At 32.8% G+C, this 14276-nt stretch overlaps 1 protein-coding gene across 1 annotated transcript in view; it reads right to left on the bottom strand.

Moving 5' to 3' along the window:
- MICU3 (mitochondrial calcium uptake family member 3) overlaps positions 1–14276 on the bottom strand; it is a gene marked incomplete at its 5' end in the record, with an annotated part of 45624 nt that overhangs the window by 11064 nt on the left and 20284 nt on the right. Inside the window, 6 exons of the mRNA XM_032186226.1 lie at positions 1260–1431; positions 1761–1861; positions 5470–5565; positions 8635–8673; positions 10142–10213; positions 13889–13971. Coding sequence (XP_032042117.1) covers positions 1260–1431; positions 1761–1861; positions 5470–5565; positions 8635–8673; positions 10142–10213; positions 13889–13971 — 563 coding nt within the window. The remainder of the gene's footprint in view (positions 1–1259; positions 1432–1760; positions 1862–5469; positions 5566–8634; positions 8674–10141; positions 10214–13888; positions 13972–14276) is intronic.

Below are 14276 nucleotides of genomic sequence, written 5' to 3'. Positions count from 1 at the left end.
GTGTGCAAAAATACACTGAATTCATAGTCACGTTATGATCTAATGTAAGCTCTATACTTTAAGTTGAGGGTTTTACATATCCAGATTTAACCATGTAAATCTCTTCAGTTGATACTCTACGTTTTACATTACAGGGCTTGTTCAACTTTAATAAAAACAAACAAACAAACAACAACAACAAAAAACACAAACAACCTTTTAAATTTTGATCAGAATTCAAATTTCTTCTGTGAAGGTGCTAAGTTGTTAAAAGAACATACTTTTTTTTTCTTTTCTTGTGGTATTCTACTTCCCTCTACACATGCAAAGTGCTGATAATTTACCTCTAAATCATTTGTGAAAGAAATCTTAAACAGACACTTTGAATTGAGGCAGGACTGAATTAATGCCTGCCTCTCATTTGCTAGAATAGGAATACCTTTCTATGTAAAATAAATTAAAAAGTTCAGTTTCCTTTGGGCAGATTATATTTTAATACAGCAAATAAAACTGTTATATTAGTGCACAAATTCTGTTAAAATTCATAGACTTTCCTTGGAAGCTGATATTTGTAGTAGTTTCAGTTAAACAAAAAACATCTGGGAACCATGAAAAAAAGAGCTTCATACAATTTTTGTTGCATTGTCTTGGCTTTATATATTAAAAGCTATGCAGACCTTTTACAGAGTACTTAGAACTGAACTCCTCAACAGCTAGACTGGCAACTCAGGAAGGGTCAGTGAATAGAAACTCTGATCCCACCCATACTGCTTCCTCTTACACCTAATCTGGTACAACAGAGACAGCCCTGCCTTCCCTTTCCATTCCCCAGCCATCAAAAAGAACCACACACCCATCAATAATTATATATGTGACCCATTATTAAAATTTTATAGTTTTAATACAGCTAGATTTGAATCCAATGAAAAAGAGAAGTCAGAAAAAAACGTTTTTTAAAATCTCATTGCTAGAAAATTGTTTTTTCAAGTCTTATGTTTTTTGTTGCTTAAGGTGAACTTGAATGTAATATAAAGCTTCAAAAATATTATTAATTAAATCACATAATGAATACAAATAATTTGATGTTATTTACTCTTCTACTTTGTATTGAAGAAGAAATCTGAAAAATGGAAGATGCACAGATTATTATCAGAATAAATTCCTGGTGCAGATGAGATCTGAGACAGCATCTCAAAACTTCAGTCCAGCAAGGGTGTTTTCACCTTGATGACACTAGGACTTGGTGTTGTGGCCCACTGCTGTCCTAGCTAAACAGTTACCTTTTCTTCAGGAATCCTACAGCGCATGTTTTCCAGGTAACTTGATGTATTTTCCACATTTGTATATCTCAAAAGAATATGGGCAAAGTCTTCCTCACTGATGGTGTTCATCCCATTAGAATAGGAAAGGAATTCTATCTCTAGAACTTCAGTTTGTAGGTTGTCCATAAATCTGAAGCATAAATATGAAGCAATATTTATTGCTATAGCACATGGCTTTTTATTATAGAATTATAGCATATCCTGAATTGGAAGGGACCCGCACTGAGACCAACTTCTGGCTCCACACAGGATCAGCCCCAAAATCAAACCATATATCTGTTTTATTTTGTTAATTGTTTTATTTTGCTCTTCGTATGTGTAGTGCTGAGGAAAAATAACATTTGTATCCCATATAATTTATGCATTTATGTATATAATGTATATGTATAGTAATGTAATAAACATTAATTATAACATATAAATATTTCTTTACAAACAAGTCATAAAATAGAGACTCACCTATAAAAATCTTCAAAGTTCAGTTCAGCTTTTCCTTTCTTGCCAAAAAAGTGTACAAGCAGCGTCGTATCTGACAGTGAACTTGTAGTATCATCAGCACGCTTAAATATTAGAATAAAAAAAAATTAAAGGCCATTATTGGATCAGTTACAGAAGTATAATCTGGGAATGACTATCAACACAATAGGCCTTTCTATCAAACAAGTTTGTATGTTTTACGTTCACAGTATTAAAAAGATGTTAGTATTAAAATTAAAGTTAATTTTGTCACACAATTTTCATGCAGATGAACTTTCGGCTGTTAATTGCATTTAGTAGAAAACACTCTGAACAACAATCTAATATAATGGTTGAATACAGTGAACAATCTAATCTAATATGATAAAGGTGGAAAAAAAGAATAAAAAACAGAAGCTCTTGAGAAAAAAATGATCTAGTCAGTTGAGGTAAATCATAAGAATAACACCCTCTGCATACAATTTCCTCTCCTTTCTACTAAGCAACTACAAAGATATTAAAAGTAGTTACTTCATATAATCTTATTTTATATTTCATAATTAATAAGTATGGAACCGTATTCCAGAAACAATCAACAAGGTGTACATTATTTGATTCTGTGTTATAAGTAGCAGATGACAACAGATCACATTTTCTTGTCAAAAGAGATTGAAAACAACAGAATCGTAAAAAACAACAACAACAACAAACAAAACAAAATTCCATGGAGGGATATTATTTTCATTTATTCTCTTAAGAATATTAATCATCTCCAGAGTACGTGGTCCCTGCAAAGACTTTTTCCTTAATAAATAACTATCAACTTCTAAGGCATGAGAAGAGTAGAAACAATTCATTTTGACCATTTGTTACAGGAAGACTTCTAAGTATGTGCAACATTTTTTTTTTTAAACTATATAAATATTCATTACCCATAACTGTTAATGCATGTGCACTGATTTTACCTCTTTTACAAGGAGACTCTTCATATACTGAAGAGCTAGAAAAATGATTCACTAAAATAAGGGTCTTAAATAAGCCATAGTATTCCACCATGGTAATGTCCTTCTGTTCTTATGTACATCTGACAACATTTGAAATTCAAAAACATATGTAGCTTTCTTGTGCACCTGCCTAGGGAGAAACTTCTGTCCAAGCTCCCATTTTCTTACAAAGACAACATCTTATTTAAAAGCAAACGGTGGGAGGCAGTAGTCTCTGCTAATAGTTTGCCTTGGACGGACAATCAGCAACACCATATTTTTATGAAAGTATGCCTACCGTCTCCACTCTTAGAGTACAAAATAGAATATACAGTACAGAAACCTAGCAAGTATTTAGAAGATGACTTATAATATTAGTAATTTGTCACCATGAGAGATTATAAACATATAGGATTTATTTTAAGTACAGAAATCTGGAAAGATCAGCTTATACAAACCTGCAAGCAGCACTCAGAATCCTTTAAATGTGACTTTATTTCCTAACTGAAGAGATCATGTATTTATAATAATGGAGAAACTCTAAATGAGGAAACTATTCTATTCTATTCTATTCTAATCTCTAAATGAGGAAACTAACACTATTCATTAATAGTATTTATGAATCAAAAACTAGGAAAAACATGATGCAATAAAAACACAGAATCTTTCCTTTTAACACCCAAGAGCTAGAGAAGTAAGAGGGAAACATTTCTATAATTGAGTATACTTCAGGATTCTCAAGATTATATTTCATGTGCTCTAGCTTCCTCTTTATTCTCATATTCTTCTCCAGGGAGAAATAAGATGATGTAGCGTATATATATGAGAGAGGTATTTCGTACCCTTCAGTTAAGTCAGTGAGCAAATTAATTCAGAAAAGTAATCACTTTTTGTCTTTTAATATTGTTATCCTCCACTACAGGACACAATATACTGAAACACAGATACCCTGATTTCTTATGTCTTGTAAGCAATTAAATCCCCAAGTACATTCAAACAATTTCCCTCAAGTACACTGAAAAGATATCAAATGCTAAATTACAGCCTTTCATCTTGCAAAAAAATTCAAAACATTAGACTTAGGTTGCATTCACCCATACCTAAAGAACCATTTAAAAAATAAAATCTGTAAGTCTTTTCACAATTCCCATTTGGCTAGCCTCACCAAATGAACAAGCAAACAAAAAAATCAATCCCTAAAAACCTCACCCCAGAAACTCAACCCCGTATGCTTCTCCACAGAATTACAGGCAATGAAAAACTCCTTCTGCATTGGACTATATAAGTTCTCTCTCTTAAGGGTAAAAACATAAGCTTTAGTCACTTAAAATTAGTTTATTATTTGTTTTAAAGTGAATGTTCTATTTTACATCAGAGAAAATTAAATGACCAAACCTATTTCCATATATAATAGATGAAACTTTTTTGATCCATCTGTACTACACTGAAAGATTACTATTACTATATTATTACTATGAATTATTACTATAAATATTGGCCTAAAACTCAGTTTTGTAACACTACATGAAGATTTTTGCAAAAGCAGATCAATTCAAGCTGTTAGAGGTACAAAGAAACTGTATTTGATACCTGGGAAATGCAGATTCTACCTTAAGAGAATAATCAATGACCATGTTTTGTTCAGCCTGCAATAATGAAAACTGAGGGCTATGACTGTTTTTATAGACACAAACATGAGTAAAAGAATAACAAAACGTGAAAAGGCCCTCCTAAAATTAAAGGGCAACAGACTAAAGGAACTATGAGTAAATTTAGCTTGGAAACTGGAAGGAGTCCATCCAACTCCTCAGGTTATAGAATAGCTTCTGAAGAGGAATAGCATGGACAAAATACCAATTACTTTTAATATGGAGCATACATTGTTTATGAAGCAAAGAAAAAGGCTATTTTACTTGGTAGGTCTGTTTCAGTTCTATGTTCTTTCTCATTATGATCCTGCTTACGAAGCATAACATGAGAGAATCAGCAAGGAGTTGCCACAACTCCTAATGCCACAACTCCTAGAAAAGCAATCAATTTCTCTATATGGGGCACAGGAAAGCCTAAATAATGTAGTTTTCTGACCCTCTTAAGCAATCAGTACAAATGTCTTATTCAAGTATTTGAAAGTAGATCATGAAGTAAGAATCTGACTAGAATATAAAGAACTAAGGAAATTTGACAGCTCAGGGATATTGCTAGTCCTCCATAATGATTTTGTAATATTCAGTAAGATTGACAAGTGTTTTCGTTACCTTAAAATATTCCTTTTTCAATCCAATAACTGTGTGATACTGTTTTTGTGAAGATAAGCTTCAATAACATGCATAAAAAGTACATTAAGGACCTAGGGATTAAATCCTTAAGGGGCTTAACTCTCATTTAAGTAGTCACATCACTGGACCAAATCTAAATGACAAAGGTTTCCTGAACCTTCTCTAACTGTGAAATAGTGTCACTGTTAATGTTAGAAAATGCTTCCTACAATAAAGACTGAAGAGGACTTGATTTTCCAACTCTTTCAAAAAGTAACTTTGCTTTTACTTGGAAATGAAAACTTTGAGTTGTTGCACTGCATGGAATCAAATCCATTTCATCTGAGAACATTCAGATTTAAAGAAAGTAAAAGAAGGAAAAGGAACAAAATGCATGAAATATGAGAACAATCATAACAGAAATAGATAAAATAACGATGTGTTTATGGACCAGAGACAGAGGTTGTCTTATACCTCTGCAAGGTCTGAAAAGAGTGCTTGACTTGTGCTACGTCTCAAAGTATCCCAGTAGCTTCTGGGGACAAGGTCCTCTCCTTCTGTTTTAAGAACCTGCAGAAGTTTCAAGAAGCACAATAAAACAACATATTACAGACGTTAAAATCTTTCCTAATTGATCCTCAGAAACAAGGCTTGATTCTTTTGCTTCTACACAGTGAAATCTCTACCCAGTTATATGACACTTTGTAAAACCAATACTGGTCCATTATGGCTATTTGATTTTTACTTACAATGTGGCTGTGCTGAAAGTATCACCAGACTCCATCTACCCTAAGTATGCAAGCTAGGGAAAGCAGAGTGATTTTTTTTTCTAAAAGTACATGTGAAAACGGCCATCTAAACTTTGTATTTTGCTGTAGGTTTTTCCTCACAATCTTGTTTTGCCAAATATATTAATTTTCCGTCTAACAATAAGAAATTTATTTTCTTACTGATCCAAATATAAAAGGCACCATTCAAATCGCTGTATTAATTTCGTCCAATCACAAGGATGACATTCTTGTAGCAATAAGGAAAAGTAAAAATCAAGCCTAACAAACCTAACTTTAACCGACATACATATCAAGAAAACACTAGGCAAATATGAAGAACAAACTTACCTTATATAAATGAAAAACAGGGTGTTTAATTTCTCCAAGGAAAATATGCTTCCCTTTTTGCTCTGAAATGATCTGCATTATTTTTGGTTGCCTGAAAAATCCTCCCTTTTTATAAGCATTCCTTTATCTTGCAATTAGTCTTGAAAGATCTATGCTTTTTTTTTTTTTCTTCCCCCAAAGAATCTAGGGGACATGATCCTGGAGACAGCAGAAGGCTAATCTGAATTTGGTTAGGGTTGTTGTAACTACATGAATTTACCTCTTTTCTCCAACTAATCTTAAGTAGGTCTCCCATTTTCAGGACTCCCTACTCTAATGTCCATATGGGCATGCAAGTCAAAAACACAGAAAGAATTTAATCTTCTAAATAAGATTTTTTTTTCTTTGTATCAGCACATGTTGTTCTACATGTATTAGACAATTTACTGATCAGAATGCTGTGCAATGTGTAACACACCATTACCATGAAGAATACGGTTTATAGTAATAGTTGACTTTCAACAAGTTGAAAGGTTACTGTGTATATGTATTTCACATTATGCCAAAAACAGAAATACTAATATACAAAACTCTTTAGATAGCTGAAATATAGTATGATATCCAATCTTTCCTTTTCCGTTTTCCTTTAACATTCGTCAGTACGTAACAGGTCTTTATTACACTTGTAATATTTCTACCAGTGATACCATTACATGAGTGAAGGTATTATCTAAGAGCTCTTACCAATGCAGTGGAGCTCAGTGCACATGGGACTGTCATATATTAATTTGCCTCAGCTGTATTTCACATATATAAATAAATGAATCTGTCTATGATTTCTGTAATTTACATTTTTTTACAAATAATGCTCTTAATACTACCAAAGCAATATTTCAACACTGAGTCAATATGTAATGTTATAAAAATAGAACCAATAAAAATACATTAAGATATTTAATATACATGTATGGTGTTGGCTGCAGAACATTGCAAAATACTTGCTGGAAGGTACTAAATAATCTAAAATACTTTAACTTGTCTAATGTTTCTAGAACTTCTATTATGTACTTTCTTCTCTATCCAATTCAATTCAGCTCCTGTGAATTGTCGCCAAAGAAATGTGACAAGTTACTAGGAATTACAGACTTATTTAATATATACTACACTTATTTCCTTTTTGAAAAAATCTGGTTTTATCTTTCTCTTATGGTAGAGTAACAGTCCATATGCTGTTCATATCCACATTATTCTCATACATTCTCAGAACTCCTAAATTGCTAAATTTAAAGAAATTGTTTTACTTCAGCGTGTACAGGATTAGGTCCTTATGATGCCATAGAGTTAGAGTTTCCCTCTAACACTTACTTATATCCCTTTGATATTTACTAGGCCATGTGTTAGAACACCTCATTCTTTTATGCATACAATTCTTAATATATCAATATAAAGTACTCACTGAATTTATTCTCTTACTTTAGCTAATGGAATTAGTACTTTCGGGCATGCAGATTTTATTTTCCTTACATGCATCTTATGACAATTATTACATTTCAGTTGGCATTTGGCTAGTAAAAGCACTCATGCAATACATGCTGAGCTAGTCTTAACACACAATTGCAGTATGCACCAGATCATGACTTAAAAGAATTAACCTACAGAAATGAAAATACAAAAATATTTAAACCACTTAAAGCTGCATGGCATGCACCTTATGGCTTATAGACCCTGACACTTCTCAAAAAAAAACACATCTGTTTTTAAGGATGAGGCGAAGAAAAGGGCCCAACACGGTACTTTTGCACTATCTCAGACATTTTAGGGCTGTAGTTCTCAAGTCTCAAGTATCTTCTACTCCCCAGGACATTAAGGGAAAAACTGAAAAGGCCACTACAATCCTGGTGAATACATTCAAAAAACCCGAACATTCTTTTTCTCTCTTGTCAGTTTCATCTCTTACTCTTCTAAAATGATCAAAAGTAAGTTTACAGTCACCTACATAATGAAGGCTTTTCTTTTTCTGCAAGATCCTATTCTAGTTCATCACTAAAAGTTCTTGTTTGTTCTGTATGTGAAGCACAAAGGCTCTTTTTTTTTTATTTCCTCCTTTTTTTTTTTTCTTTTTTTTTTTGACAGCATAGTAGGGGGTAGATGACAAAGGTGAAGGTTTCATATAACTTTTGTTATTACATCACATTATACACAAGGAGGCAAGACAGACTCAGGCTTAATGTGCCTAGGTTAATTAACAAGATGGCTCTACTGTTTTTTAAGATCTATTTTGTCCTTCTAAAAAAAAAATACTAATTCCTTCATTTTACATAAACAGTGAGAACAACTTTTCATTCTGGTAGTCTGGTCTGTTTCTGAATGCTTGCAATGAGCACATGCAACTTTTCATGGAAGTAAGCAACCATCACATTTTTACTGATTAGCAGAAGTAATTGACTTGATGAAAAATATAAATATAAAAAATACTCTTATCGCATATTATTTCACCTTGCTGGTGAAGACTGCATGAATTAAGAATACTTAGAGTACATACACTGTTAGTAGAGGTATGATATCCATAAAGTTGAAGACGCTGACATACAGCAAAAACGGGCCAAGCCAAGTATCACGTCAGAATGAAGACAAAAGAAGGAAAAAAAATAAAGACAACAGAATAGGTTAAGATTTATTTTATATAATATTAGATTTAGTTTTATTTTAAGGTGACAGTGAATAGAAAATGGTTTGCTTTATTTTCATTCATTAAATTTTCTTAAGAGAAGTACAAAGTTGAAGAGATTAATATCAGGAGGAAAGTTCCATTTTGTAGTTTTTTTCAAAAAACTCTTCTTTTGGGTGCAAGTTTCCTTTTTCAGCATAAACAGTGTGTGAGAGATTCAACAATCGACCTACAGTTTTCAAAACTAATAAGGATAGTTCTTCTCAGTGTGGGAAGAAAAGATCCCTTTATATACTCAGATAAGATTTAAAAAGTATTAATTCTTGGAATTCAAATTTTATACAGTTTCAGGGACAAAATCCTGAGATCCTGAATCAATGGTCTGAAAAGGATTCTGGGTACCATGACAAGCTGCATAGATATGTCAAAATGTTTCTTATAATGAAGAATTATTTCCATAAATATGTGCAAATCACAAAAGAACACATTTGTTCTGCCATGGGCTTGACAGACACTTGTACCTGATTTTTACTTGTCCACCAGTAAAATTCCAGTAGTAATTACCAGTATATTACCAGTATAATTATATATACTGTAGTATATTAGTATACTAGTATATTACCAGTAAATTACCAGTATAATTCCTGGTAGTGCTGCCATCCTCCAGACAACCCACACTAGTCTATTTCTGACTTACTTTTCTCATGCATGTAATAAACACAAATTTTACATTAAATTAAGTATTTAATGTTCCACAAAAATCTATTCATATAATATAAACAACTGAAGATGTTTTGCGCTGATCATAAGCAGTATTTAATAAGAAAAGAATATAAAAACTGTTCACTTATCAAATTTCATCAGTTATATTAAAACTGCTACATTAATAACAAGTATTAACATCAGCATGTCTACATTTAACATTTTTTTGTAAGTTATAAGAGCAGGAGTACAGTTTGGTTTTGCTACTGAGATGCCTCACTTTTAAGTGACTGAATGGTACTGCCTCATTACTATTCAGTTTCCTTAAAGATTCCAAGTGGAATCAATGCACGTAATACAATATTTAAATACTATTTTTTCTTTTATATAAACCACTTAAGTGTTTTGTCCAATAACTGCAGTAACTGTTTTTCTTTGTATATACTTAAAATTATACGTAGTCTTTTAACGATAAAAAATTATTGTTTCAAAACAAATTGAAAGTCATTAGCGAACACAATACACATACACACACAACTTTGTTCAATTTTTGAATTGCAATTGCAAAAAAAAAAAAATTTGCAATTCAAAAAAAATTGAATTGCAAATTCAATTTTTGAATTGCATTAAAGAAAATTAATGCTGGACTACCAGCTGCAACTATTCTGATTTTACTTACCAGCATTGCACGTTTTTCTTCGTCTCCCTTTCGTTCTCTCTTCTCATTTTTTTTCCTGAAAATCTCTTGTAGCTACAAAACAAATCATTTTGTTCTTATTTTGCTTTTGGGTCATTTCACATGCATAACAATCCATTCTAACAATAACTGTGAGTAACACTGCATGCACTATTAAAACATAGTTCTTCAGTTCCAATTATGTTTTTTGTTTATATTTGTTCTTCAGTAAAATATCAATGTTCCAATGATGTTTTTTTTGTTTATATTCATGCCTTCATGAACCTTCTGTCACCTTAAGCATAACACAGAAAGGAAGAAGTTGTTTATTTGTTTTCCCACAAAATAAAGCTAGTAACTCTGGGAGCACAATACTCAGAACATCCTATTTAGCTTTATGTTTTAGTCAGCCTAGGTCTGTACTGGCTTACAAGTGGGAGTTTCCAGTCTTTTCCAACTCCTCTAAGCACATCCTTTGTTGTCAGGTACTATTTAGTACAGTTGTATAGCTATGCAGTCAGCTGGATCAATCTTTTTTCATGTTAGGTAGCTAGATCAGTTCTTATTCCTGCTGGCACAAGCATGGGGTGGAAACACCTGGTGGGGGCAAAACATTCTACTACTACTCAAGAGTAATTTATCAAGTATCTTTGTTTTTTCAAGTATGTTCAAAGAATACTTTTGACTTTTGTAAAACACCTCCTTCCCAAATTTATTTATGTTAAGAGCTTTAGACATGACTTCTGAGACAACTTCAAACACAGCATTTAAAACATACAGAGATTCTTACACATTTATTTTTAGAAATCGCAATGTCTTCATGTTATGAAATGGTCTGCAATTCTCTTTGTAAGTATCAATATACTTTAAATAATTTTATTATTGCAATACTTACAATATTCCCAAATAATTAGAAAAAGAAAAATGACATTATTCTTCACAGCAGACAGAGCAGTATTATGATGCTATTGTGATGCCATCTACCAGTGAACTTCAGCTTTTCAAAAATCGATCTGAAAGTATCATACTGCCCCTTGTAGCATATGTTAACTCAAAATGGGCCAAAAATAAAATAAACAACACACACTGTAGCTGACAAATTTGTCCTATCCAGTATATGGTATTTTTAGAACCAAATGTCATGGTATACAAACAGTGGTTCCAAAGACTGGATTTTACCTACCAGAAGTCTGGTAAAAACCCGATACTGATAATGTGTGTGTGACATAGTTTGCACGAAAATTTTCCAAATTTAATCAGAATAACATATTTCGGAGAATAAAAGACAATGGGATCAGCAAACTCTGCTGCTGTGGTATGACAGCAATGAAAAAAATGAATGCAGTGTTAGAGAGCAAACAACCAATGCTTTTTTAAGTAACATTTTATGAATTTCCAAAATTAACTACTGTCTTCTGGAACTGTCTATAGCGCAAATACAGACCAGAATATTGTGTGTCATTGTACCTACTTTTAAGTACAGGATTAATTTACAGATCTAGTTCTATCTTTTCAAATATATTTGTAAATTTACAGGCACAAACTACTGTAACCTATGCTGACAAGGAAAGAGTGATGAGAGGGCATTTAGCTTGATGGCCTAGAGTATTAAGCAGCTTGCAAACCCAGAGTTGTGGAAAGGAGAAAGGTAAATAAAGAGATAGAAGTAGAAAGAAAATGTTTTGTGAAAACTGAAATGACAAGCCATCAAGTAGGAGAGAAGAGTGGCAGTAATTGAACACACACACACACCTGTCCCCTCCTGCCTCCCCCCCAAAAAAAAAAATCTGGGGGAAAAAAAGGTAGTGCATCTTTGGATGTATTTCCCCTTCCACTGAAGCAAAGAGGGTAGGATTCTGTTGCATTCACCATTAAAGCGCTTGCTAAACTTCTGGAAATGGATCTTTTGTTCAGAAAGAGTGCTATAGGATACCAGTGAGTAGAAAAGTGAATGTGAAAGGATCTGGGAGTACCTTCATAGCAACATTGTTCAAAACAGGATAATGAGATTGTTGAAAGGAGCAAAACCAAGATCTCCTGTAACAAGGGAATACAATCCTTCTGTTCTTTGACCTCACCCTTATGATATAACCAGAGGGAAATGCACAAACACCTGATGAATTAGTTGACAAAACCACCAAAGCTGTTATCAGAAGAACTAAGTATTTTGCAACTCTTCACTACATGTACTCTTTTTTTTTGGGAACTGTAACACGTGATCCCTACATCATTCTCTAGAAAGACTGTTTTCTGTAAATCTGAAAAGTATTAACTTTGCTTCCAATTAGCTCTCCATAATCAATGAAAAAAGTATTTTGCAAATGTTGGATGTAGTTCAAATGTCTATGTTTACAGTTTTCTGCTTCCAACAACAGAGGAGATGATCCACACCCATGCAAAGTGAGTACGGATGTCAGATACATAGTCTGCAGCTGTGTCTATCAGAGAATAACTCTGGTATCACTGAATAAACTTTTACTCTCATATTTACTTTTATTTACACAGACACCATTTATCTACCTTCCTGCGTATTTTAGTTTTTCTTACTTTAGATCTAACATTCTGATGTATGGGTTTTGATCTATTTTTTTTTTTTTTTGAAGGGCCACTGACACTAATCCAGAAGAGTTAGGGTCATCTATACAAATTTGTTAAATATGATAGGTGGAGAACAGCGTATCTGATGTTTGAAAAGTCTCATTCCTTCTATCCACTAAGTCTGGTAACAGGAAAAGAGTAAAGAGTAATTTTTAATGGCTATCAGTAACCATGACAGAGAAGAAATAAAAAACAAGATGTGAAAAGGACTATAAAAGCACACTTAGAAAGAAAGATGTAATATCCATCCCTAAGTGTTGCACTTGTTTCCCTCCTTTATGTATGTATTCAATCCTATTTTTACCATAAGTTTCTGAAAGGCAATGTTTCCTGCTACAATTTTATCTCCCATCCTAGCTCTTGTAATGCATGACCTTCTTTTATTATTTTAACAGTCTATTCCACTAGCTGGTCTGGGGAATCATGAAAGACAACCTTCCCTTCTCCCAGAAAATTGCTTCAATGTTTGGAGCATTTTTGTTTTTTATTTTTCCTGGAGGAGATGACTATTGCAATCAGCAAATAGAAGGAAATGTACATTTAATATTATAATAGAAAAAATGTTTAGCATGTCAAAATATGCATGTGACAGCAGCTTCCCAAACAAAAGAAACCTGTTCTGATGGAGGTAGGCCAACAGAAAACGTCCTCTTCATTTCTCACTCTGTGCATCACCTCCTTGAAAAAGGGAATTGAAGGAAGTGCAGTGTGTTGAGGACAGTTTCCTTCAAGTTTCAATTTTCTTTAGGTTAGCATAGGTTATTTGAATTGAGCCTTATAGCTTGAGTTGGAAATAATTCAGAAACAGAACATGGGAAGTATGCCTTTCCTTTTCATTGTGTTTTTAAATATATAATTCTACTGATCACTGACATAGCAATATTACTTCAACAGTCTAATTATAAAGATCCAGAATAGAAACTGGAATTAAGCTTCAAAAACCATTATACACAACATATACATGTACTGTAATAAAAAGCTACTATTTACATTACATTTACTGTTTACATTAAATAAGGCAAATAAACCACTCCAGTCAGTGGAGAATGCCTCACGTTCTCATGACCGCTGACATCGTCTTAAGTCTCAATCTAGACAAAAAGTGAATTTCAAGATTACATAAAAACATTGAAAGATTGAAAATATACATACCACTAAGAATTCCTTTTTGTCCACCATCTCATTGCCATCAGTATCAAACATGTTGAAAGCAATTCTAAAACCCGCATGCGGCTCTGCCAAAAAATTACAACAATCATGTCTTAATTTGCTCAGAAAAAAAAACAAACACAAAATTCTAAGAAATTATTTGGTGTCTTTTATAAAAGCCATATCCTCAGCTAATTTGAATTAGCATATTTGTGAACATAGTAAATGCAAATCATAACATCAATATAATAGTATTGTCCATATTATGAAAACATAAGGTACGCTCACAAATGATTAAGGAAATATACAGTAGAAATAAATCACAAAATACTCAAGAAAAATGCATTTCAGTAGAGGTTGCTTCAGCGGTTAAAATAGTGTTAGTTCATAT

The sequence above is a fragment of the Aythya fuligula genome, chromosome 4, assembly GCF_009819795.1.
Source record: "Aythya fuligula isolate bAytFul2 chromosome 4, bAytFul2.pri, whole genome shotgun sequence".
Lineage (NCBI taxonomy): Eukaryota > Metazoa > Chordata > Aves > Anseriformes > Anatidae > Aythya > Aythya fuligula.
This window is presented reverse-complemented; position numbering and strand designations above follow the sequence as displayed.